Here is a 26,807-nt window from a genome sequence, read left to right as displayed (position 1 = left end):
AGATCACTGAATGCTTTACATCATGATTTTCAAACATGATTCATCCTTAATCATGGAGTAAGCATAACTGCTTATCTATAACATTATGACCTGCTGTAAGCAGTAGAAGCAGATTAAGCTAGTCACCTCGTAACCAAAGTTACTATCCCAGTGTGTTAATTATCGTCACTTATGGAAACCAGCACCTTTCTTTATGACAGAAGGATGCTTAATAATCTTAACATCTGCCCTTCAGAAGCATCAACTTATTAGACTAGAGATTCTTTTCCAGAAAGCAATTATTTTAATCAATGATAAATCATATAAGTCATCATCTCTTAACAACTGTCTTTAAAAGCAATTAACTACACAGTTGTTTCTAAACACCGTAAGATCGGTGCTGCAGTCAAAAGGAGGGCACTGCTTGTTCAGTATGCCACTTAATGAGAAAACACCAGTTTCAGTAATTCTGAAAGGGAAAAAATGATACAATGACTTTTAGAGACCAAGTGAACACTGCAAAAATGAAACTGCTTCATCACAATTCAGAAAACAGTAGAGTAGATCCTTCTGTCTGTACTTAAATAGATCAAATACCAAGGTCATGTTCTATGTTGATTTACTTGTGAATAAAAATAAGTGCCAGCTGAACAACAAACACTTGACTTGCTCCTTCCAGTGCTAAGCAGTTATATCTAACCATGCAAATGAAGGAAACAAAGAAACAAAACTTTTAATTTTCCTACGTATAAGCCGAAAGCCTCAGAAAGTTTTTACTCTACACTGCTGATTGATGATTTCTTAAGATTTGGTTTTCTTAAGCTCTTATTTAGTATCAACTGTATGAATTACAAGAAGTTATAGTGACAAATCTGGTTAAAAGCCTGACTTGTTAGTAACGATTTGGGTACTCAAAAATGCACTGGAGCAAGAATGCACAAGGTCAGCCATTTTACACATCCCACAAGGTTGGATGCAGGGAGTCACTGTTAAGAATCCCAGCCATAAGCATCACATATAACTAAGAGCAACCCAATGCATGCTTCAAAATGCAAATACCAAAAATAAAAAAAAATAAAAAAAAAATAAAAAAAAATAATAAAAAAAAAATTTTTCAAGTTACATAAAATAAAAACTTATATAATGAATCAGAGCACTAGCTGCGGCATGGCACTGAACTACAAATACTGTCCCCTTAAACAAAGTGTAATGAGCAGTAATTAATACTCAGGAAACTCTTACGTTGTAAAAAATTATTAAAATAGCCAAAATGAACGTATGATTGGTGTTTTATGGGGGGGGGGGGGGGGAATTTAACATCAATGCTCATAAAATACACAGATTTTTGCATTGTGGCTCTTCTTATATAAAGCGTCTGAAAGAGTTATTTGTCTTTGTGAATTAATTCACAACACTCCACTTAAAGATAATCCTCTACAAAAGTTTTCTCCGAAGACTTATTTCATCTACATAGAAGTTTTCAAGTTGAAGCCAGAAGTCTTTTGAAAAGAAAAAAAAAAAAAAGAATAAGACATTCGTGATAAATTACACATGCTGCAAGAACACTCCCTCGGTATCTCTAGCCCACACCCACTTCTGGCTAGAGTCAAAAGGTTTTCAAGAGGTTTTTAAACTAAGCAAAATTCCTATAGAATTAAGTAGAGGGAAAAATACTACTACTGTTGTGGACACAAGGGGACTTTCCTTCCCACAATAAATTAACAGGTTTCTGATTTCATGAAAAATGTACTAGATAATATTTTCAGTGCTTCCCAGCAAGTTAGTACTTATTCTCCTCCAGCACAGCAGCAGCAGACATCACCTCACAGTTGCTCACAGCAGGTTTGCAGTCATATAGTCCTCCCTACCCGACATTTTTGCTCATAAACACGTTGTGAATATGTAAACATTTAAAAACTGTGACGATTTAAAAACTTTCTCTTGCAGCTCTGCTAGACTCTTCTGGTAATGCGTTCTTTATAAGAGAACAAGACAGCCATCTAGAGGGCAAAAAAAGGTAAACCCTTAGATCACAAGGGAACACTGAACAATCCATTCACCGCAAGCTGAAAAAAACAGCAGGTAGTTCATTTTTACCTGGTATTTCACTCTAACTTCTAGAATGATCCAGAAACCAAAAAGTGACAATTTTCTCCTCTTAGGATGATAATTTATACAGGAAGCACAGATTTTTATAAAAGCAGACTGTTTGCTACTATGGAACACACAATTCTAAAACATCAATAGCACAGATATGTAATTAGGGACGAAGACGTCACTGCTACCAAGCTCCTTAACTACACCACGGCATGCAGCGTTTCCTTCTTCAGTACCGGCTCTGGCGCACAGCAAAATGCAACACAAAGCAGCAGCAAAACCAGCAGCAAGCTTTCTTGCTCCACAATCATAAACCAGCATTTATGGCCATAATGCTTTAAGCAGCTCATTACTGAGAAATTGTACAAACCATCACAGTAAGTCATAGGAGGGGTAGTTCCAAGTTGAAGTTGGGTGTTTTGGTACAGGAGAGAAATAGATAAATTTGGAGATTACAGTCCCCTGTGAAAGGATTCCAGATAATTTTTACTGTTTACTCAGATCAATTCCTGACAGTGGGAAAGTTTAATGCAGTTCTATTAGCGCAGCTGATTTGGAACAGGTATTACAAATGAAAAATGCATAGAAAAACAGAATTATCATTTGAAAAAAAAAAATAGTGAAAAATCTTTCTAGGGTTTTGATTTGGATCTAGAGATCAGAGTGGAGAAAGGTGTGTGGTGAAATAATCAGCACTGCTCTTGGCTCTCTCCAGACCAGTCTCCTTTTTTTGTCTCATTTTCTATGCTACCGGAGATCTAATTGTTCAGAACTCTGCCTGTCCACCGTGACTACTGCAGGCTGTCTTTTAAGCCTATTGCAGGTACCTGCCGTATTTTTCACTGCACAGGGACCAACGTATACAAAATTCTCTCACTTCTCTTGCCATTTGCACAGTATGGAATAAAGGTATTGAGTTGTCCTTTAGGAACCGAGGGCAGAGAGAGAGGTATTAATCATACTGTATACTGATCCTGGAAACATCGACAGAGGGCTTGTTCATGCTGAAGTATCTCTTCCCCTACATTTCTGGAGATTTCACACCAACCCTTTGTTTCATTTCTGGTATGAAATGCGGATGGCCTGCTTACTGACACCAGCAAGAAATAATCTTTGAATTAAATCCAAAAGTGCTTTTACAAAATCTTCTTTTCACTTGCCTTCTAATGATGACCTCTTCCCTAATTTTGTGATGGTTTCAACTCGCTTTTCAGTCATTGGTATAGCTATAAAAAGCGAAACACCTCCTTCCTAACCCCATTATGATGAAAGCTTTGAATTTTATTATTCATTTTTAATAGGAAAAAGCTAAACTCCCTCAGGAACCATAAAAGGTAGGGATTTTATCTCTTAGAAAGTGAAAGGTTGCTACAGAGTCATGCCTTCAGCAGTCTGATAAAGGCTATACCTTGTACTTGGGATGACAAGAGAAAGAGAGGTTGCCCATTATTATTTTTAGTTCAGAAAAATATATATATTTAAAGAGGACTGTTTTAGGTATTCTTCTGGTATTTTTTTAAAATCTCTTAACAGTCTTTAACAGTATTAAAAAAAATCATGTACCATCAATGTCAATGAAAAGCTCAGACCATCACAGTCTCAAGATAATTGTCTAACATTTAGGTAATCCTGCATAAAGGTGACACTTCTGTTCATCACTCCTTAGTTCAAAGTTGTAATATACCCCCTACTCTACAAAGTGCCATTTTCCGTAAGGCATTAACATCGATATTTGTACCAAATACCACATTAAAAAAAAAAAATAGAAAGATGGCCACTGCACATCAGAGCACTTTCCATGTAAAAAAGTCTTGCCTAGCACCTGGCTGATCTTCAAATGGTATTTCAAAACTTGACCAGTGACTGCAGCAGCTCAGAAGATGGCTCCGAACAAAGTGCACTATCAGCCTGGGAGCATGTTTTTATCCCAGTGAGTTCCAGTTATCAGGTATGTGACACATGACAAAAGTTAGCCCTGACACACTGCAGATCGGAAGCGTGACACATGGTTTAAGAAGCTCAAAGAATTTTTGAAGAGTGAATGTGCCTGTTGAGAAGCAAGATTTTTTTCCTCCTTGCTTTCAATGATAACCCAAATTACCAATCTCTCAAAAACATGTACAATTATACAGGCTTGTTAATGGAGATGTTTCTTCTTTTCTTTCTCCTAATTGATTTCAGATAAAGAATAAGTGGTTAGCAGAATGAAAGACATGGAAGGGAAAAAGGGGGGAGCAACAACAACACGAACTCCATCCTGGAAAAAAGAAAAAAAATCAGAAGCAAGATGTGGACAACCTGGGACAGCTTCTCCTGTCAAGGTAGGAAAGAAAAATATGAAAGAATCGACAGCTACTTACACATATTCCACGTTTTAAATGAAGCAGATCCTACCTTCGGATTACAACATACTTCAGAGGAGGAGGTATCTCATCTCCAGATGATCCCATTATGAAGGCAAAGTGGTTAACTGGTTAACTTTAGATATGTGTAGTTGCTAGAAGCATATATAAATACTCTATTAGAAAGGCTGCATTAATTCTAGGTCTAGTTTAAAAAAGGATTCCCTGTTTCTCTCCTGAAGCTGAGCTTTGTTCCTGCATTCTGGAATACTGTCTATTTTGCCTTGACAAGAAAATCTCCACAAAAGGAACAATTCAGATTCTTTAGTGGAGGCCTTACAAATGCTCTACTCTTCGAATGCCTCAGTTGTAACCTCCAGCATTTTTCTTACCTTCTGCTTAAACACAGATTGATTTTAATTGGTTCTTTTCCTTCTGAATGGTCCCTGAATGCTTTTCTTCACTTGCCTCACCAAGTGTCTGAAAGGTAAATCAGAATAATTAGTTCTTATTTACCTAGTTGATTGCTGAAAAAAAGTGGCATTATCTAAGGTAAGAAAAGCAGGCAAGGAAACTAGAACATTCTAATATAATAGACAAAGGACAGAAATGGACAGACAGAACAATCTTTCATCCTCCATCACATCCATGAGGCTAGCAAACATGGTCTTAATTCCCTGCTACCAAAGACAAATCAGTAGTTCATAAAAGCTAATTAGGAAGCTTCATTTTGTAACAAATACCCAGTACTACTCACTGACCGCAGCCTCAGTAATACAGAGGACATGACCCATCATCCTTCCTTTGCCATCAGTAAAACTCAAAAAGCAGCAAAGCAGTCTTTAGGGAGTATTTGTGAGCCCTGAATCTGTGTTCTCTGACACTGGAAAAAAATAAAAAATAAACCATTATAGATTGGTTTGGCTTAGCTTGGACTGATTTATTAATACTAGCTGGAACTATATTTCAATAGACTTCTGTGTTTATGCTGTAAAAAGGTCAGTAATAAAAATGACAACAGAGAAGATATTAAAGAATCTATTTTCGTGTGCTAGGTGCTATTACATTCCAAGCTGTAACACTGTTCGGAAGACAATGATCTCTTAAAAGAGCGAAAGGAAACAAAACCTGCCTAAACTGTGTCAGTAGAAAGACCACAAGCTCACACTGGAAGTTGTGCCAAGCATTTCCCTCAAGTGAGAGGCAGGTAACAACGTACGGCTGCGCACACTAGCTGTCGAATTGAAGCCTACATCAATGGACAAGGAAGTAACAACTGGCTGCTTGGCATGATTCGTACCTGTGATGTGCAGTGTTTTCACCTACAAGACAGAACTAGGATGTTGGGGGGAGGGCAATTTTTTATTATTATTATTATTTTAAGGAGTCTACTTTTACTCAAACCAAGTTTGCCATCCCAGCCCCCACACAAACATGTTTTTTAGGATTCCCCCTAGACTCACTGAAGAAATAATACACAATTAGTACTTGCCTGACTAAAATTGATAAGAAGCAATGAATAAAATAATGCCAAGACTCTTCTGTGATACAGCTCTCCCTTCTATTTTTACAAGATGCACTATTTTAACATGTGACATTAAAGAAGTTGTGCGCCTGGAGACAACAGATGCCCACTAGCACCACCGTTACATGCCTTCCAAAGCATACCCAGAAAACGAGCTAGGGTTAATTTAGTGTTAATGGAAAATGAGAAAAACGGTAGTTCTTTCCTGTTTGTGCTTAGGAGACAGGTCTTCAGAAATTAAGACCAGAAAAATGAGATGAAAAGACATGCTGAAAATAAGGAAACATGATAATAGTTCTAAGGCATGGAAAATACACTTGTGTTTATAGCACAAAGGAAAATATCCTAACGTGATTGTTTTGGGGGGACAAAAACATTTACTCTGTCCTTAAATTAACCGCCAGGACAAAAGCCAAACAAAATAAATAGCCAAACAATAAAAGATTTTTTACCAAATACTGAGCCAAAAAAACACTCCAGCATTGAAAAAAAGACTATCAAAACCACCTCCTCCAGAACACTTCTCTAATTTTTGAGGAAAACCCAATTTTCCTCAACTACTCTTATTTAAAGGTTAACATAGTCTTCAAGGAAACCTCTAAATACCTCAGCACGTGCCTTACCGTGCAGCGGGACGTCTGCTCGTCCCTTGAAGGTGCACTTCAAACAGCCAGCAAAGATGGCTTTAGGAAACATTTCTGAAAAACTTCTTGTAGCCATGTTACAAGGGTGCCATCTACTGCGAGTAGGTACTCAAAGCTAAAAAGAGCTGTTCAGCACTAAAGGGAACTCAAAGTCTTTTTATAAAAGAGAAAAGCCCGTGGACACACAGGCGCCAGGCAGTACGTACTCAGACTGAGGAACAGCTCCCAAAGCCCATCAGGTCTCACACGGCGAGGCCCAGATGAAAGGTTCCGAGCCTTCAGCAGGTCAGTGCATATCCACGAGGCGTCGACACACAGCGGCTAAAGGCTGCCAGGCACAACTTCTCCTCAGGCGAGGGGCGCCACAAGTTCCCCGCCCGCCTCAGGCGATGAGGGGAACCAGGGACAAAATGGCCGCTCCACCGCCCCCCTGCGCCAGGGGCTTTCCCACCACTTACCCCCTGCTAACTGGGGCGATCACCGCAGCAGAAGGCCGAGCCCATGGCTGCTGAGCACCTCGGGTTCCAGCTGGTCGGGTAGCCACGGGCAAGGACACCAGCACCGGAGCCCCCGGGCACCTTCTCGCCTCAGCGCGGGGTGAGGCGCCGGCCAGTCCCGGCCGCACCTCAGGGAGGGGAAGGGCGGGAAGGGCTGAGGGAATGGCCGAGGGAAAGGGCACTCGTTCCGCCAGCCGGGCGATGGGGGGGACTCGGGTCTTAACGACAGCAGCTAGAGACGAGCCTGAAGGTCTGAACCACTGCCCGGGGCTGGCCTTGCCCTCCATCCTTTTCCTCTGTCGAGTGGAAATCCAGCCTGTGATGAGCACCTGGCTCCTCAGAGCTTTGAAGGCAGCTCACAGAGACTGCCCTACTCTTCAAAAGAGTATTTCATCCCTTCATGGAGGCTGGTCCCCTTCTACCCATTTTTTTTCTTACTTAGTGCACATCCTTAGGTCTTTGTAAAAAGACTGTAGATTCAGAGATATTAAAAAAAAAAAAAAAAAAAAGGTGAAGCACTACTCAATGACCTCCTTTATAGTTTCAGACCTCCATTATTGGAGGGAATGTCATATTACCTTCCCTTTTCTCTAATAGTATCTCTGCCTACAGCAGGTCAGCAAAGGAAGTGGACCCAGGTCTCCCCGCAGGAGGAGGAAAAGACGGAACTCCAGTCCTTCTTCCCCTCCGTGACCACAAAGATCTCAGCAAAATCTGAGAAGTGCCTTGCTAGAACAGCAACAGGGTAAGCTACACTCTATTTGCATAGCAGCATTTGACTTTAATTGATCAATGTGTTAGAAAGAAAATTAAGACTAGTTTAAGTAATTTAAAGATCTTGCTCCTTAACAGAGATAAATTTAACTTCTAAAGCTAATAATGTTCAGTCATGCAAGTATGGTGATGTTCTGGTTTGAGAAGCTACCATTAACTTTTAGTAAATGCAATCATTCAAGAATAAGATAATTAAGACCAAAAATAATAATAGTCACACATAAAAGCGGAAGAAAACCGAAAAAACAGAAAAGGCACACTAGAAAGCAGAACTTCATAATGCAGCCTAATGCTCATCATTAATCAAAATAAGAGAACAAATCTCTTTATCAATTACATGCCTTGAAAGTCTAGAGTTATCTTCCAAATATTGAGTATTCAATAGAGTCAGCTTTAATGTGAGAGGAAAGCCAAGGTTGATTAGGTTTTTTTAAATCTCACGTGGGAAGATAATATTCAAATTAAAAAAATAATGAGGATAACATGGCATTATTTGCTTAATCATATAGGCCCATTTTATTAGACTTTTGTTGAAGTGTCTCACCCTCCAACAGAAACAATAGTGCCATGGTTTGATCTTTCTTCATTTTATTAGCACAGAATCATGTAGAATGAAGACAGAGAGGAACACATACTCTGAACGTGGAAAACTCACTACAAAAATGGGAATGACTTGTTACTTCCTGTGATATTGCCTATTCTCCTCTCACCTTGAGTACCTGAACACTGTCACAGAGCTTGCAAGCCACAAAAACCCAATCTTACAAGCCCACAGCATATCCTTAAAAAAACAACCCTGCAGTTCCATTACCAGAAAGGGGCTAAGCCTAGGTTCAGAATGACAACTGCCAACAGAGACCAGAACTAAAGCATTTGAATTCCCAAGTCTCCTACTGACTTGAGTAACTTTTGGAGCAGATCCTTTATGTATAGAGTATCATACAACAGCTGTAAATCAAAGGAGAAACATTTACATAGTATGTGCATACACCCTAATGTAAATGCATGAATGTTAATTTTTACATAGTTCAATAAAAATCAATTCTATAAGCACATAAGCAATCTTGTGGTTATGTCTGACCACATAAATACATCAGTCACAGAGATCGTTTACAGTTACAGACCTTCTTGTAGAAACCTTTAGAGTGGCACTTGTATAGTCAATTGGTCCAGTGGCTTCGGAACACCTATACACACATAGGGATAGGCAAAGAGTGGCAAGATCTTTATGGGCCAATAGCTGAGCTTACTGCATAACAAGGCCGATGTACAATATGACATCTGCAGCAATATTACCAATAAATTAGATGAAAACTATTCAGATACACTTCCCATAATATGACGGCCAGCATTCACAAAATCAGAATACACGCAATTCTATTCAGATTGCATGGCAACAAACAAGAAGCTGTTTGCCACAATACAGAATCAACACGCTTCAAATGTCCATTATTATTATTATTAGGTTGTGGCACTCCAATATTTAATTACCATTCAAGGATAACACCTTCAGATAGTTTCCTAAAAATTGTCTTGATTATCAGTCAGAGGGTAAGGAGAGATCTACCATCACAAGCCAGTAATATGATCATTTCTTCGTTTGGAAATGGCTGAAACTGGTTGCTATGTTCCAACAGATGGCAGACATTTCAGTTTAGTTAGCCATGCAATTGTTTTGTGAATAGGATTAATCACACTGATTTATGACATCCATGTTTTAGCAAAAAAGAGCAGGTAGTTTATTCCTGGGTTTTAACACTTCCCTTCCATCAAAGCGGGCATAACAAGAAGTGTTGTCTGAAAGCAAAGTATCATGATCTCTCAAAACAAAACTCCAGCTCAGTTCTCCAAGAAAACATCGAGTCACTAGAACAGAGCTCTACCTTGTGTCCACTTAACAAGTACAGAATTCACAAGGATACTCTGAGCAAACCGGGGAAAGCAAGAATTTTATGGAATGATTTGTGAGACCAGCCTCACAAAACAGAAAGCGTGATTTTCACAAGCTTAAGTATTAACACCAATGTTTTGCATGATAAGGAGGTTAAACTTAAGCGAAACTGGACATTCTACAGGATAATTTAAAAAACGTTGAGCAAGTGACCATTTGGTGTTTCACATTAAACTCAACTCTCTCATTTGTAAGTTTTGACCGGGCAGTCAGTCATAGGCAGACTGTTAAAACAGGACTCCAAACTGAAATACCACTGCACTTGCAATAAAGGTGGTTTCAAACTGACATTTCTAACTCCACTGGCCTCAAAGTATTTTTACAGTAGTTTCAGTTGTCGGACGTGAGTTACAAGCTGCTGTGCCACAGTTAGCGCCGCTCTTCTCCTGTGAAACATACTTCAGGCTTTCAGACTACTCTTCTCTTGTTCCACAAATCTTTGGACTGAAGAGCTGACAAGTCTATCCAATGTCTTTAGTTTCCCTCTAGACTGCATTCCTAGGCGTGCCATTGTGAGTCACTGCTTTCATATTCGAGGTGCTTGCTTGATGGTTGCAGATTCTGTGGGAGGCAACACCTACTTCAAAGACCTCATGAATGGCTTTGCGGAAGCAATGGAAATTGTAGTCTATCAGACCTGTCAAGAAGGAGAGGCGGGGAAAGGAAAAACTGTGCTCAGCTTGCCACACGTATGTAAGTCGGACCTTCAAAATCAGTATGTTTCATTTAACACACAGCTATTTTGTTACTTGATTCAGCATGAATATGGATCGAGAAGATTTAACAGTTAAGTTTTTACTCTAGTGCCAACATTTGTTTAGACTGTCTCTTTTTAGAAACAAGGTACTCATTTGGAACACAAAGTGTAAATTCATAATTAAAGAGCAGATAACATTCAACATTATCTTGCACTTTGATGGTGTCACCGATGTATATCCTAACTGTGGTAAAACTTTTGAGATCAAGTAAAACTGGAGTCAGTACTAGGTTAAAAATTAAAGATTCCACTGGAGGATCTTAGAGGTCTTTTCTAACCTGAATGATTCTAAACACAGTACAGTTATTAAAACATACCTGCTTTTCTTCTTTTGAACAGTCTGTAAATGCTAAGGTAAACACCATCACTATTTAAGTCAAGTACTTTGAAATTAGGGTTTATGCTTTCATTTCTACCCCATAATACATGCAAGACCACTCATACCGATTGTCTGCTACTGGTCCAAGCAACTGTATAGTTGGTTAAACTTGCAACACATTAAACCCTTTGCTCTAAGTTCCTACCACGTACTGTACTAGCCTACCACTGCTAATTTCTTCCGTCCTATGTTAAAAAGGTCGCAGTAGTGCAACACAAGAAATAGAGGATGAAGAAATGAGAATATGGCTATCACAACACAGCAGCCTATCAAGCAGAACAAATAAGCATTACTCCATTCAGATGACTGCACTACAGCAGATGGTAATGACACAGGCCTCATTAGCTACACGAGTCATTTCAACAGGAGGACAGCATTAAAGCAATGATTCACAAGAATAAAAATAAGACCATTTTAGCTCCATGAAGGGAGAAAATTACTCCCAGAAGAAATTAAATAAATTTAATTTTATAAAATTAGGGTGACTTGTAAGGCCATGCTAATATTTTATAGTTGGTAAAAATCATCAGACAAAAGCCAAACAGGGAAGGCTCTTACCTTTGCGCTCAAAACTTTCTTCTCTAAGAATGCAAACTAATGCCAAAAACTTTGTTACTTCCTTTAAGTACAAGACCGTTGTGTTATTGAGCTTGATAATTGCCATTGACTCCTTATCATAAGCACTTCCAGTACCATCTTCTTTTAACCTAAGAAAGAATGAGTTAACCCAAGGCATAGTTTAGTAAGGCACGCATAAGTAACTTCATGACAAATGCCTAACACCTGTGACACAGGGGACACGTTTTGGTGTTAAGCTAAAACAGCATGGGTTTTTAAGAAAAGACTAGGACAAATTATTAGTGTTCCTTAGGTTACTGTAGAAGCAATAGCAGTATTGTAGAGCTACTTCTGCAAAAAGACAAAAGGTTGTACAGCCCTGGGGCCGACCCATCAAGAGAGAGACCATTAAACACTGCCGTATTTGTTGGCAGCACTGTATTTTTCAGGTTACAACCACACCTCTAAAATAAGTTACCGCATCTCTAGAGCCACTTCAAAAAAAAGGTGTTTTGAACTATAATTCTGCCACAAACCAGGAGAAACAAGTGCTATAAGCATCCATCAAAGAGAGCTAGCAAAGCTGAGGAACCAGAGCCAAATTGAAAGTTGGCAAAAGCTATTCTGTTGAGATAGCAAGGCCAATAGCAACGTGACTTGCAAGTTACACTTCGGAGCTACAGTATGCTATTGACCCCAGTTGTTGCAGGTACTAACATATCTGCATACTAACATACCATGCCAAACAAGACAGCAGCATTCGTATTTTATATTGAACCCTTGCCTTTTCGAAATGTCAAATGGCTTTCTACAGACATGAGTGGAGAGACAAAAACAATTACAATTAACTTGATCCAGCTGCCAAATCGTCTGTTATATTATTCTAGTTACTTACAGAACCAATATGCTCTATAGATCAACTAATAGCATCTTGCAAGATGATGAAGCCAACACCATTTGCATAGTTTGCAACCTATTCTACAACTTTTAAGGATTTTTTTCCTAAGAGTATTCAGCACTTACCCATATATACAGGAAACATCTATCACTACATCAATCATGTCACAGCACAACTCATATGACTGCATGTCCACGGGGGAACTGTCTGTTGCGATGTAGATTTTGCTGACTACATCGAAGAGAAAAGCTTTTTCAATGCCTGAATTCTTCAGAAAGAGAAAGAACTTGGGTGAGTTTTTAAAATAACTGCATTTTTAAAACCTCAAATAGAATTCATACACTTTCACATTCTTAATATCAGAAAATGTTTTAAACAACTAATTTAGAGGCTTAGAACAGAATCAAGACTTACAGCATATAGTTTATAAATACAATATCCTTGTAGCTGTAGTAGATACCAGTATCACCTTCTAGTTGACAAAATGTAAAGCTTGGGACTTGGTTAGAATTCTTTTTAGCTCTAATTACAATCTAGTAAATAATAAACTGTATTTTACTATGCTACCAGAATCCAAGTTCAGCATTTTTCACCTTCTGTGGTTCTGTTAACACCAGAAGAGCTGCATGTTCACCTGATAAACCAGGTTCAGAGATGAGCTGCTTCATAGCAGCAAAGTGTGTCAGCACACACTTGTAGTATCTTGGCAGTTCAGTGACTGTGTGATGCAGTTGCCATGTAGACTGACATGCAGAGCCAATAAAGTCAACTTCTAAACTTTTGACTCCATGAAGAATACCATATCATGGTGGTTAGGATGACGGAAGAGCACCCAGCCAATTGTACCATCCCATACGTAACTTTGAGCACTTCAGCAAAGTTCACGTGCTCCTAAGTTCAGAAGCCTTCTGCTGTTAAGCGAGTTAACCACACATACACCATGGATTTCTGGCAAAGCTTAAATTCTGTTTATGCACCAGGAGCATTCATTATTGCTTTCTCCTAGCCTGTGTGAGTACCCAAGGCAGCGTGCTGAAAAGATCTGACCTATCCTTTAAACATCAGGGCCACGCTGTACTCTCACGGCACTGAGCAGCACGAGCATGAACATGCCCATTATCCACTGGGCCAGGTCATTACAGTCCTCTGCCAACGGGAAGCCGGCATCAAACAGCAGCATGGGGTGATGCACCTGACCCACACAGCTCCTCTCAATCACAACTGTAATTTTCCATGTTGTCCGCATGCCTACAACAGTCTCAGACATAACTTCAATGAAAGACAGGCTACTTCAGCCTCGTCCCTATGTTGGTATCTCATTTGATTTAAAGTATACAGCACAAAATTCTACGTCACAAATTCTGTAAAAAACACCAACACTAAAACAAGGGCAAAGGTCCTGCAGGCCACATGAAATCGACAGTTTGGTTTAAGGCGAAGTTCGTATGAAAAAAGCATCTTGCCAGCACAGCTCCATTACACTACTAAGCGCCTTGACAGACTAATTGGCATACCATGCTGGCAGAAGCCTTCCTTATCAGCAGTTACAAGCCAAACTATGCTTTGCCAGTATTTTGAGAAACCTGGATGAAGTACAGAGCAGTACAGTTTAGCTCTGCTACAGAACTTCTAATGCAGACTATTAGGATGAGTACAGCAATGCTGAGAGCCACCCGAATCTCCCAAGGCCAGTGTCCCTTAGCAGGACTTGCTTTATTGTCCCACATATTCCACTTACACTTGTGTTCAATTAACACTTACTGATATAAAGATATTTAGTAGATTTTCCAGTGTTGGCAGTTGCGGAATGAGCTTCTGAACCACTTTACTGAAGGCTTCAAATATTGAATGGTCATAGATACTGGTCAAATAAAAGCTGAGGTGAGGAGGGAAGAGAAAAGGAAAAAAGAACAGATTCATGAGTCTACTAGAATCACAATACAAATGTTACAGCTTTATTCTCTAACATTCAAGGCTGGTAATTGAACTGGGATGCTATATCACAAATATCTTCGGCTGCTCCATCAAGAACATCATTTCTGAGACTAGAGTAAACACGATGCAGGCTTCCACAGGAGATGGGAGAACAGAGCAAAAAAATGAATTTGCTTTCACAACACACTGAGCCTACAAGAATACTCAATGCGAAGGAGTTAAATGTCTAACTAGGTTTCATCGAGTCCTGTTCCTGGCTTTCCATTTTGTCGCACTAACACTGAGAGACTGGACATAATTAAAGGCTCCATGAGAATTAAAATAGTAAATACAGAAAAAAAGATAGCTTGTTTTTAAGGTGTCAGTAAAAGATTCCTTAAAAAGCAGGCCAAGTATCAAGAAAGAGACCAAGCTTTTACACCAGTCATACTGAAAAGCCAGTGCTAGACTGTATTAGAACACAGCTTCTTCTGTCCTCCATCCCCTGCCTCTCCAGGCCACTTGTACAAATCCGGCCTGTTACGCTGAATGAAAGCTCTGCAAGAGGATCTTGAATTATCAGCAAGCTTATGAATAAGTCTGTTGATTGGAAAATGATACGCTAGCCTGCCTTGTTTTAGTCAGGTAGCTAGCTGACACTTGGCCAAAAATTCAGCAGTGTGTTTTATAATTTTAAGAAACTAACGAGACCTTGCTCCAGTCCACTATCACATCTAAAACCCCATTGTCTGTAGGCATATCAGCAACAGCAGAATCACATATGCCAGAACACGTAACTCACCTAAGGTGAAGTTTTTCAAGCCCCGCATCTGTAAGGTCATCGTTAGCCCTCTGATGAATGTCCCGCTGAGTTTCTATTTTATGGTCATCCGATAAACCATCAACTTTATGAATAAAAACTTCAAAGTTCATTTCAGGGTTGACCTTGTAGGCTTTTGAAACTGTGATGTGGAGTCTTGTTAAAGCTTCCATATAGTCATCCTGTAAATAAGTTTTGGCAGGAATGAATGAACAGCCTTTATCTTCAATAACTCCTTTCAGTACAAGAACTTCATTTCACTTCTGTGATGAAACAGAAGTTTGGGAGAAGAGAATACCTTGGAGATTCAGGAATCCAAGTGGCTTAGACTGTTTCATTAGCTATGCAAGGCGCAATTATACAAAGCCAGGTTTCATAGCAAAAGGCAGGTTACACTTCAACTCCAGCAAAATGCAGCAGTAATCTCCAAAACGGTCCCAATAACCAGGTACTCTCCAATGGCGCGATTCTTAAGTCCATTAGAAGCTAACAGATACCCAATAGAACCAGTACCTTGACATTGAGGTCAGAAGCATGCTGTTATTAAATGAACTCCATAGGATTCAACAGCACAGGAAGGGGATAACCGGATCATTCAGACCATTTAGCACATCAGATTCCCACAAGTGCAGAAACGTACTTCAGAGTACCTGCCCCCTTCCACCGCCTCCACTGGGGCTGTATGTTCCACATGATCAGTTCACAAAACTAAAAATCACACACCAGGAAGTGAGATTGCCAACACAGCCTTTCATACGTAAGTAATGTTTCACAACCTTATTTAAAAATACAGATTATTAGATTCCCGATTGTTCCTCTCACAAAGTAAAATACAAGTCACTAAGAATCGTTAAGAAGTTACCTGAGCATCAATAACATATATTAGAGCACCTGTTCCTCTGAAGATCATCTCATAATCAAACGTTGGATCAAAAAAGTCCATCTGTCCAGGAAAATCCCAGATCTGGAAATTCACAAACGAACTGTTGGAAATATCATCCTTATAGATCTTGTTGGTGCTTTCCAAGAACAGGGTCTCGTTGGGAGACATTTTGTGAAACACCACCTGTTAAAAGAACACAGATAATAGCCTTGACTTGGCCTCAGTAGAAGAGATTGTCAAAGGTTCTGTGCCTTGAATCTTACAAATAGGTTTATCCGCTCTAAAGTGCGTGGCTTTTCCTACAGGAACTTGAGTTTTCCCTCTCGGTGCACAGACAGCTTGGTTCATCAGCTAAGCAAATAACCTGCTGTTAGACAGAGCCAAGCAACTCAATTCAGCTAAATATTTTTACGAGCCTAATAGAGATACTGCCTAAAGACACGGGCATCCCAGTTACTCTTTCTTCCTCGCAAGTCCAACACAGTATCTTGAAATGTTGCTGTATTAGCCACATAGCATGGGGTATAAAGCCACCGTGTGAATTAACCGCAAGCTTTCAAGAACTGTTCTTTGTCAGTCTAAGAAATTCCGCTACAAAATGCCCAACACCAGACTAAAAGCAGTTAGAGTGCAACAGAATCAGACCGCTCCTAAACTACAATGTAAGCGTACAGAAATACATCTCTGTTTTAGGGGCCTGAACTGCCAGGTAGTTCCCACCTTCTGGTAGCAACTCATTTATCTTTGCTGACCCTCTCCTTCCAAGGACCCTAAAGGAATGCTGAAAACTATCAAACTGTCATCCCAGTTGGTAACCAGCTTAAGCTGAGCGATGAAAGACACGGTTATTGCTAGGACTCAAAAAGCTCCGCTGGGATTTTAGCCCTTTCCTGAACAAGCAGTAACATGTAAGCCCGCAGCCAAGCAGTCTGTAACAAAAGCAGTCAGCTTCAACAGCAAATGGACTGCCTGTCACAAAAGTTACTACAAGCGGTAAGGTGGTTGAACGCTAGGGCTGCAAAATGAAATGTTTCAATTTTCTTCTTCTAAATGTTTCCCACCGTTATAAAAGTCAACCATTAAAAAGACTGAATGCAACACTTGCTGTCAAACTGCAAGACAAACAGCTCCAGCACAGCTAATGGCTGCACGGTGAGGTTCGAGGTAGCATGTCAGCTTTTTAAAAATAAGGGGAAAGAAATGCACTTCCTCAAGGCAAACATTTGAGGAAGCCAGGGTCTGAACGAGGTTTTATACAGCAGGACACTGGTATGGAGAAGTGAGAACAGTTCTAGGTAGGTAGTGGCCTTACTGCGAGGACTAGACATTCCTCAGGGTCTAAAGAACAGTTCTAAAGCATCCTGGAAATCAACACTCCTTCGGAACTCAGCATCTCTCACACGGAGCAGGAATTAATGAATTAAGTTTAAAGCAGATGAGTCTCAGAGAAGCAACGTCATCATCCCCTTTCCCAAAGCAGCCTGTAGCTGACATAGCTGACGCTGCCAGCTTTGCTTAGAAGAAAAAGAAAGGCTGCATCTATGCAGTGACTTGCAAAGTCTTCAAATCCAGCCACAGTTTGGGGTTACTGGTTCCCTCTAGCTTTCAGGTTTCACAACTCCCAGCTGTGGATAACACTAAGATCTCCAATAAGTCTGTGAGGACTGGCATTCCCGTGCCCAGAGACCCAGAAGAAACCTTTCAGTGCAATCACATCTGCACACACACGGGGGGGGGGCAACGGGCCCAGGTACTGACAGGTGACTGGAGAGCCTGAAAGGCGGCAACAGCCCCATCTGCAGCCGTGGTTCAGAACACAAAGTAAACATTTTCTGACAGCTCCAGTACGATTTGTAAACCCTGCCTAAGGAAAGGAACAAGTCTGTGGTGAAGACAGGAGTCCCAGACTGCAGTTCAGGACCCAGTGGCGCAGCACTGCCTGGGGATTACCACACAGCATGCACGGCACAGCTACAAGCAGCAGATTCCTTCCTCCTACAGTGCAACGCCCAGAAAAGGTCTCTCTGCATAAAAGTTTCACAGAAAGCCCCAAAGGGTTCCACGTTTGCATTACGGGGAAACCGGAGACCCGCTTCCTCTGGGCTGACAACCCCTGTGCTTCACCCACAGCCCCTACCCAGAACAGCACCCCAGAACCTCTTAGCAGCGACTGCAACCAAAAACCCTCGGGCTGCAGAACACGGACCCGCCGCCCCACTTCCCCTCAGCCCGCTCAGGTTCTCGTTGTTTCACTACCAACCACCGGCGGCTCCGCGCGGCGCCCAGCACCACTTCCTCCTCGCCCAGCACCTCGCCGCGGCCTTCAGCAGGGAGGGGAGCGGAGCCTCTGCCCCTGCGGGAACCGGCGGCGGGGCCGGGGCTGCTCCCGCTGCGCTCCGGCAGCGCCTCGGCAAGGCGGCGGACCCGGGGCCGGCTGCCCTGCGGGGGCTACCACCGGGGGGGGACATCTCGGCCGGGGAGCAGCTCGCCCGGGGCGGCTTCTCCTCGCCGGGGGCGGCCTCCCCCGGGACTGCCCTCACCGGAGCCGGTGCGGAGGAACGGCGGGGCACAGCGCTCACCTTCTGGATGGAGGACTTCCCGCTGCGCCGCAGCCCCATCAGCAGGATCCGCGGCTTGGAGTCCGCCCCGCCCGCCCCTCCGCCGGGCCCTCCCGCTCCGCCGCCGCCGCCAGGGCCTCCGGAGCCCGGGCCGCCGTCCAGCTCCGCCTCCTCTTCCTCCTCCCCGTAGCCGAAGTCCTTGGGGAACGCGTCCGCCGCCCCGAAACTGCCCCCGACCAGGGCCGGCTCCTCCGCCGCGCCCGCCGCGCCCGCGCCGCCGAACTGCAGCGCCATGGCCGCCCCCGCCCTGCGCCCCGCCGGGCCTCCGCCTGCCGCGCCAACCCAACGCCGCCCGGCCCCGCGCCCATTGGCTGCGCGGTCAGCTCCTCGCCGCCCATTGGCTGACGGCGGCAGCAAGGTAGGGTGGCTCCGGGCACAAGACCCGAGTCACCTGACGGCGCGGCTGCACGTGAGCGGGAGGGGCGGGGCCAGGGGAGGGGGCGAGCGGTGGGAGGCGTGCCGAGGGGCGGGGCTATATGTGGGGGCGTGGCTATGGGCAGGGTCGTAGTGAATGGGGTGGGCGTGGCTCCGTGCCAGGGTAGGGAATGGGGTGGGCGTGGCTACGGGCTGGGGGCGTGGCCACGGGCCGGCTCCCTGCTGCGCCGCGCCCCGCAGCGCTCGGCCCCAGCGGCCGCCCCGGGAGCGGGGCTCGCCCTGCCCGGTCCCTTTCTCACCCTGCTCCTTAACTATTCGTTAATGTTCCCCCGCAGCAGCCGCCCGGCTCGGTCCTCGCGTGAAGCTGTGCTGCGGGGCTGCCATTCTGTCCCACCCCGTTTAAGGCTCACACAACCAGGCTCCCCTGCGTACGTTTTCAGATGAAACCCGAGGACAGGTGACAAGTGACCAGTGTAAGTGCACACTATTACCTCCCAGCTCATGCCTTCTAGCCCTGCAACTGTCTCAGCCCAACACCTGACCTGCCTGCTGCTCCCAGGTCAAGGCATGCTCTGAGCAGCAGCACCACCTTACAGCACATGTTCAGCTGCACCGCGTTTCCTACAGCATCACCACTCCCTGTCCCTCCCCAGGCCGCAACTTAATGCGGCATACACATCCTGACTTACCTTCTGCAACACAGGTGAGAGGGAAGCAGGGCATTGGGTTTGGGATTTATTTTGTTGTTGTTGTTAAGAGTTAACACCATTACCCGCTCATTTCGCTCTCTTCTGTTCTCTCTAGGTCAAGAAGAGGTACAGCAGCAAGGTAAGAAGCTGTTACATCCATTAGCACCTGATTTCTATTTGCACACTGACTTCAGCAGTTCTGCTCTATCTCACCACACCTCTAAGACCAGCTGCCCATCCTAGAAACAAATAACTTATTCTTCTAGCCAGTAGATCTTGTACATAAACAGCTACTGCACTTCTGTCCCATCTCCTCCCTTTTTTCCTGCCAACAGTTGCCTTTAAGGTACCTAGGTTTTAGGATTGGAAAGAATGATGCTCTCTGAAATGCATCTTTTCTGTAAAGAACAACTTTCCATTTCAGAAGCACTGTGAAATGATGCAGGTGGTACTGCAGCTCCAGCAGCGTGCTGTGTCCCTCACTGAGCTATACCCATTCCTCATGCCACTTTGAGCAGACAGTTGCCCTACACCAGCTTCAGCAGAAGCCTAACTGCAGTGCCCAGTACCAGCCTGAAACATGCTTTGGGGGTCTTGCTTTTATAGCTGGTCCCTCCCTCCTCCCAGCTGAGAGAATACCAGGAGATCAGCAGGTTAACAGGATCACTGGCCACGATCTGCAACTTACACCAAGTTGGCAGGCACATTTCTCTACAAGTTAAGATTATCAGTAACCTTGTCTTCAGCACAGAAAGCAAGTAGATTGGCAAGCATGTCTAAATTCATCAGTTGCTGGTGCAGCTGCACAAAAACCACACTCAAAACACTAATTTCAGATGATCGGGTACCTAAATAGATGTGCAGAGCTCACACAGAAGAGTCAGGACTGCAGTTCTCAGGAAGCCCTTTATTAAATCAAGGCATTAAAGGAAAAACTACTGTTATTCATCACGCTTCTCTTCTTCAGGTGGTTCATACTGAGCCAGCTGTGGATTTAAAGAGAGGAATTCAGTTAGCTGCAACATCTTAGAGACAATTTCTACATTAAGAAATGTGAAAGACAGTCTGCTCTGGAAGTGCTGCATTTACTTTTTGTATTTTAATCCCTCACTGGCAGTTATGCATGACCGTTTTGTTAAGCAACAAAATAACCCTTCCTTCAGAGCACCAAGTTGCTGCGTTGTATAATCACAGCTGTAAGAAGTGGGCTTTTCAAATACACTTTCATTTTTTCCCCCTATTTCTTGTTCTAGGTCTCATGAAGTACTATTAATCTGGAACAGCAGCTGGTATTGATCAGTGCCTTCTAAGTTTCAGTTTGTACTGATATATGATTAAATAAAATAGTTGTTCTCATAGCAATAGTATCTAAACACTTCCTGAAATCATTCTAGCTTTGATTACTCGTTCTAGAAAGCATGGCCTAGGCAGCCATGCCTAAAAGTGTGACCTTTACTTGGAAAGTTATTTCCAAAGGAAAACAAAGATGTTTACTTGGCCTCGGTAAGATAAAAGCTCAAGCTTCAAAAACAGTTCGAGTGCTAGGACTGATAAATGAAGTCTGAAATATGCCAGTGCAGCTTCCTCACTTAAGATTCTACCCCTAATCCTGCAAACCATGAAGTAGGTTAAGAATCAATACATCAACACAAACCAAAATACCATCGTGTCCCTTGTAGCAACACTGATTTAGAGCAGCCACCAAGGCATTCACAAGAACCACAAAAACAGCATTTCTAGCATGTTCTTCTAGAGTTTACCACACAAGATGGCCAGTATGCAACCTGAGGTCAGTTTTCTTTCCTGTGAAGGACCCAGCTGTTGCATTTCTGCCCCCAGCCCCACGTAAATACACAGCATTCAGTAAGCTTAAGGAAAAGAACAGCTCCTCACAGATCAGCACAGCAGCAGAACACTTGTTCAGGCATGACTGCAGCTACCAATTCAGGCACAATTAGAGGGGTGCATTTTATGCTAGAGGAATGCTGAAAATAAAGCTAACAGAGTTCTCCCTGTTGAGAACATCCGTGTGAGTTCATCCAGAAAACTTCTACTGTGTCAGAATGGCCGGTAGAAGATAAGGGAACAAAAGAAAAAAACAATAATAGAAAATACAAAGTGAAAATTAACATTTGAAGATGAAGAAGGCCAAAGTATGAGTAAACTAAAAGGCTTGGCTTATGGAAAGCTTGCTTTCCTGAAACAAGTTGTAGCAACACCTCTTTAAGAGAGACCCAGCTCCCTCTGCTTTCACACGTCCACTTACGAGTGGCATTTTCAGCTCAGCTACACCAAGCAGACTGCTGGTCCAATGCCACTGCTGGAAGAGGGGGCAGGATGTGCTCTGCTGTATTTCCTAGCAAGCATGAACAGGTACAGCTGCAAGGACTCAGCAGGTACTAAGGAGGACTGCTAGGCAAACAAGAGGACACTCCAGAAGAGGGCGTAACACCCAAGAATCCCTCCTCCCAGGAGGGAAGCAGGGGTAGTTGCTCCCGATACAAGACAAAACATGGGGATGTTCATGTAGGAGAAGAGCCATCCCCTTCAGACACATGGAAGCCCCCAGTGGGGCATGAGCTTAAAGCCGTGACACTAGCTCATTAAGATTCTCAAAGTTTTACTTTGAGACTTCTTGTTCACTTTACAGCCGTTACCCTCTGATAAAGGGAAGCTGTTCACATCTCTGAGCTCTTTTAGAGGGCCTAGGGACCCCTTAAACAGCCCTGCATTCACCAGCGCTCCGGAGCCTTGCAGGCACAGCAGAACCTGAGCTGGTTTAGCTAAAGGGCAAGTTAATGTTCAACGTGCTAAGAGTGACCTCCACTGGTAAAATCCTGCTGTGTATAAATCTGTACCAGGATACAAAAACGAATACACAGTTTTCCTCCTTCAGCTAGCCCTTCAAAAGCCTCTGTCGCAGATGTACTACCTTCCCACCACCACCCCCTTTTTCAAAGCTCCTGTGGAAGCATAAGCTACATCGTATCAAGTAACTTAAAAACACCCAGCTAGGACTGAGTGATGATGCAGAATTAGCCCTCATACATATATTTTTTTAGAAAATAAATTCTCTAGGTAGTAAAGCTACATTGTAGAATGTAAGTCTCCCATCAAAAAACAAATATACTACATAGAAGTCCACCAGGAATGAGCTGGCATTCCTCAGCCCCAAGGCTAACCAATGTTAACAACATTTATCAGTTATTCAAGTGAAAGTGAGCTGTACTGTAAACAAAGTATCTTCTTGTGAAACGCAGAAGCACTTCAGAATACTAGACAGATTTTTACCTTGGTTTTCAGTTTCTTATTTTCTTCCAACACAGCTTCGTATTTTTCTTTCATCTCTGCCACTTCCAGGCGAAGCGCCTCTATTTCTGGATTCTCAGGAGCTGAAGCTCCCAAATGATGCTTCAGAAAGCTGGTATTTGGATGTTAAGTACTTCTTCAGGTAGACAGCAGAGCTGTTTTAATTTTAACACTTAATTAAAAGTTAGTGATGCAATAAACGTGACCAAAATTGCATTGAGCCACTTGGATTACTACAGCGCTTTTCATCCTATGGGATAAAGTTACAAAAATATGAAAGCCTTTCAAGTTCATTGGTATATCACACAAAGAAATGGCATAAGTGCATGAGATTCTCACACTGTGTTACACCAACCTTTTCTTCCCTCTGAAGCTTTTCAACTTGTGTTTCAAACATTAAGAAAGAAAAAGGAAAAAGGTAGGCTGCCTACAAACAGCAAGAAACAAAGCCTTTAACTTCATTTGCCTTCTTGTACTCAAATAATACCAGAAGAAGGGGCAGCATGAAGCAGCAGACTTCAGAAGCCACAGATACAGTGATCAAATCTAACACCGCAGGTCTACAACATCTTGTAGTACCTGTCACTTAATTTCATAAAAGCTGACACACCGATGAGCACGATTCTCTTGCGTCCTGCCAGACTTGGTCAGCTCTCTGACAAGTTTTCAGCCAAGAATCATCTGATACATGCCTGTGAATATTACCAAATGCTGTGGTGATAAATTGCAGCCAGAAGCGCTGGAAAATGCCAGCTGCCTTAAGGTTGTTGGAAGCAGTTTAGCACCAGAGGAATTTCCAATTGTCTATTATATATTGTCTTAGTGGATCAAGAGCCACCTGTAAGACTGCTAATAGTAACTAAAATCATCCACAGAAAGTATTTTCTGAGTTTAAGCACTCTGATTAAGTCTCTCCAGTTCACCTGCAAGTGAGAAACAGCACTGACCCTGCGTGGCAAGTCCCCAGAAGCACTCCACGGAAGAGGAAAAGGATACTCCAGTGCACTATTTGGTTTCTCTGGCTCTTCATATAAGGCTACCAACACTGCAAACAGAAAACATTCGACAGTTTCAAAAAGTTCATGCAACTCTTTACTTTTAACACTCATACCAACAGTCAGAAGGCCTAAGTGTTGCATGCCACGTTTATAGCACATTCTTCTGTTTAACAAGGTTCTCACCTACATCCTTTGTTGTTAAGAGTAGAGCTGTACAGGAGAGAACAGAGCATCCCACAGGGTAACAGCTAGACAGAAGGGGGTTTTTGATCCCCTAACCAGTCACTGACTAGTTAGGGGATAGTATAGAACTAGTATAGCAGCACGTCTGTAACCTTCAGCATAAAAGCAAGCCTCCATCAAACAGGTACAGAACTAAAAGGCTACTGTCAGAGTAGGTGATTAAATTCCTCACTTCACTGAAAACCTTCGTGGACTGAAGCTCCTGTGGGCAACAGAGTGCCAGAGGGCTCAGCACAAGCAGCAGTACCCCAACAGCTTAAATAACACTAGCCATAAATACGCTAGTCCTGTATCTGGGGCACCCAGCCCCATGAGCAGACAGAAAGTTCCCAAATACAACCACCCCACCCGCCCACAGGGGCGCACGCACAGATCTGTAGATGTTTGGTTCCACAAATCCTTCCCAAGCACTGTTTGCAGGTAACTTAGATGCCCCTCTCCCACTTTCAGGTGCCCGAACTGCACAGGTTTTACACTGAGCACCTAAGTTAGAAGTGAAATCAAGACGTCACAGTGCTTGGAAGAGCTGTTTTGCTATCTCAGAGTGCTTCGAACTGCGATAGTACAAACACACCTACAGGAAGCCAAACAGCACCCACACACCCGGCTGGGAGCCTCAGCATGAAACCCATTCCCTCACATCACGGATCTGCTGATCACCCTTCAAACAGCGTGCGCTGTCGAGCAGCAATATTAACACACTGCCGGAAGGCTCTCGAGAACACTTCAGAAGAAGTCAGAGGAAGCCATTAAAAAAAAAAAAAAAGTATCCTTCAGTGTAGCACAAGTATTTTCCCCATTCTGATACGGAGTCACTTCCACAAAGGTTGGACATGGTGCTTAGGGACACCGGTCGGTGGGTGACATTGGTGGTAGGGGGGCGGTTGGACCAGGTGATCTTGGAGGGCTTTTCCAACCCTAACGGTTCCATGAAAGCTTACCGGCTAGCTTCAGAAGATCCAGGCCCTGCTCAGGAAGGGACCTTTAACCAGTCCTGGGGCACACCTCCTGTTACTTCCCTCACAGGATCATTAAGGCTCCAAGCTCACCTGGTCCAACTACCCCCACCACCCCCCACTAACCCTGTCCCCAAGCACCACGTTCAGCCTCTCCTTGAACACCCCCAGGTGACTCCACCACCTCCCTGGGCAACCCGTCCCAGCGCCTGACCGCTCTTTCTAAGCAGAAATGTCTCCTCATTTCCAGCCTGAACCTCCCCTGCACACCTTGAGGCCGTTCCCTCTGGCAGATCACTGGTTACCTGTGAGCAGAGCCCTCTCACCCAACCCCCCCCACCCCCCGCAGTGCTGGGGCACCCCCCAGGACCCCGCACCCCCCCAGCCCCCCCAGCACCCCCCCGCCGCCGCCGTACCCTTGGTGAGCGTGTCCAGCACCCCCGACTTCTCCAGGTAGCGGCGGAACTGCTCCCGCTTCGAGTCGGCGGCCTGCGGGAGGACGGCCGGCCGGTCAGCGCGGCGGGGCGGGACGGACGGGCCCGAGCCCGGCCCCCACCCCGCCGAGGCCGGTGCCGAGGCCGGTCCCGGTCCGCGGGCAGCCCCCGGGGGGCGCCGCCGGAGCCGGTCCGCGCTGCCCCTACCTTGTAGTGCGCCATCGGCCCGGCCGCGCGCCTGCGCCCGCCTCCTTTACGGCCCCGGGGCGGCCGCCGCTGCCATGGCGACGGGGCCGGGAGACACGCCCCGGGGGGCGGCCTCCCAGGGAGGCCTGGGCAGGCCGGGGGTGGGGCCTCGGCCTGCCGTTGTGACGTCAAGATGAGGGTTGCTGACGTCAGAGTGTTAGTGGCGTCAAAAGGAGCGTTGGTGATGTCAAAGTGAGGGCTACTGGTGTCAAAATGACACAGGAGGACTGCGGCTCGCGGAGGCTGTCGGGCATAGTCCCAGTGTTGTGTCTGTGCACTGTGATGTCAGAAAGAGTGTTACTGACATAAAAAAGAGTGTTAATGACGTCACAAAGAGCGTTACATCAAAATGAGGGTTACAAATGTCAAAAGACTGGGGAGGCCTGCGGCCTGGGGAGGCTGTTGGGCCTCCACCTAGTCCCAGTGTTGTGTCTGTGCGCTGTGATATCAGAAAGAGTGCTACCAACATAAAAAAAAGGTGTTAGTGATGTCACAAAAAGCATTACTGACAACAAAATGAGGGTTACAAATGTCAAAAGACTGGGGAGGCGTGTGGCCTGGGGAGGCTGTGGGGCCTCGGCCTAGTCCCGGCATTGTGTCTGCGCACTGTGACGTCAACAAGAGTGTTAGTGACATCAAAAGGAGTGTTACTGACAGCAAAAAATTGGTTACCAATGTCAAAAAGATTCCTGCTGACATCCAAAAAGTGTTGCCAACATCAAAAAGTATATTCCTGACACCAAAAAGAGTATTACTGACACCAAAACGACTGGGGAGGCCCGTCGCCTGGGGAGGTTGCCAAGCCTGGGCCTAGTCACAGCGTCGTGTCTGTGCGCTGTGACACAAAAGGGGAGAATCACCCATGTCTCTGCTGAAGAAGTCAGCAGTGATACACTGAAAACATACGTACTGTGGAGTCAG

At 44.0% G+C, this 26,807-nt stretch overlaps 2 protein-coding genes and 1 long non-coding RNA gene across 3 annotated transcripts; 1 reads left to right on the top strand and 2 right to left on the bottom strand.

Annotated features, from left to right (window-relative positions):
• Positions 1–6,253: 6,253 nt before the first annotated feature.
• Positions 6,254–20,669, top strand: LOC118177651. The gene is made up of 3 exons (XR_004755884.1): positions 6,254–6,264; positions 20,036–20,046; positions 20,537–20,669. It is a non-coding gene; the product is annotated as an uncharacterized LOC118177651 (long non-coding RNA).
• Positions 8,351–18,905, bottom strand: RRAGC (Ras related GTP binding C). Its single transcript, XM_035345544.1, has 7 exons — positions 18,598–18,905; positions 15,998–16,201; positions 15,118–15,317; positions 14,163–14,277; positions 12,527–12,669; positions 11,504–11,652; positions 8,351–10,446 (listed from the first exon to the last, which is right to left on the bottom strand). Exons 1-7 carry the CDS (start codon positions 18,868–18,870, stop codon positions 10,295–10,297), a joined length of 1,236 nt encoding a protein of 411 aa, XP_035201435.1. The 5' UTR covers positions 18,871–18,905; the 3' UTR covers positions 8,351–10,294.
• MYCBP (MYC binding protein) lies at positions 20,588–25,943 on the bottom strand. The gene is made up of 5 exons (XM_035345545.1): positions 25,848–25,943; positions 25,623–25,695; positions 24,006–24,054; positions 22,992–23,121; positions 20,588–20,686 (listed from the first exon to the last, which is right to left on the bottom strand). Exons 1-5 carry the CDS (start codon positions 25,860–25,862, stop codon positions 20,642–20,644), a joined length of 312 nt encoding a protein of 103 aa, XP_035201436.1. The 5' UTR covers positions 25,863–25,943; the 3' UTR covers positions 20,588–20,641.
• Between the last annotated feature and the right edge of the window lie 864 nt (positions 25,944–26,807).

The sequence above is a fragment of the Oxyura jamaicensis genome, chromosome 23 (assembly GCF_011077185.1).
Source record: "Oxyura jamaicensis isolate SHBP4307 breed ruddy duck chromosome 23, BPBGC_Ojam_1.0, whole genome shotgun sequence".
NCBI lineage: Eukaryota > Metazoa > Chordata > Aves > Anseriformes > Anatidae > Oxyura > Oxyura jamaicensis.
The sequence above is the reverse complement of the archived record's forward strand: the minus strand, read 5'-3'. Positions and strand labels throughout refer to the sequence as shown.

Coding starts and splice junctions, on each gene's coding strand:
- RRAGC (XM_035345544.1), bottom strand. CDS start 18,870: ATGGCGCTGCAGTTCGGCGGCGCGGGCGCGGCGGGCGCGGCGGAGGAG. Junction 14,278..15,117: donor CTTGAAAAACTTCACCTTAG/GTGAGTTACGTG, acceptor TCCTCACCTCAG/CTTTTATTTGACCAGTATCT. Junction 11,653..12,526: donor GATGTTTCCTGTATATATGG/GTAAGTGCTGAA, acceptor ATTCTTTCTTAG/GTTAAAAGAAGATGGTACTG.
- MYCBP (XM_035345545.1), bottom strand. Junction 24,055..25,622: donor GCTGGACACGCTCACCAAGG/GTACGGCGGCGG, acceptor TTCTGTTTGCAG/TGTTGGTAGCCTTATATGAA. Junction 23,122..24,005: donor AAACCAAATAGTGCACTGGA/GTATCCTTTTCC, acceptor TCCAAATACCAG/CTTTCTGAAGCATCATTTGG.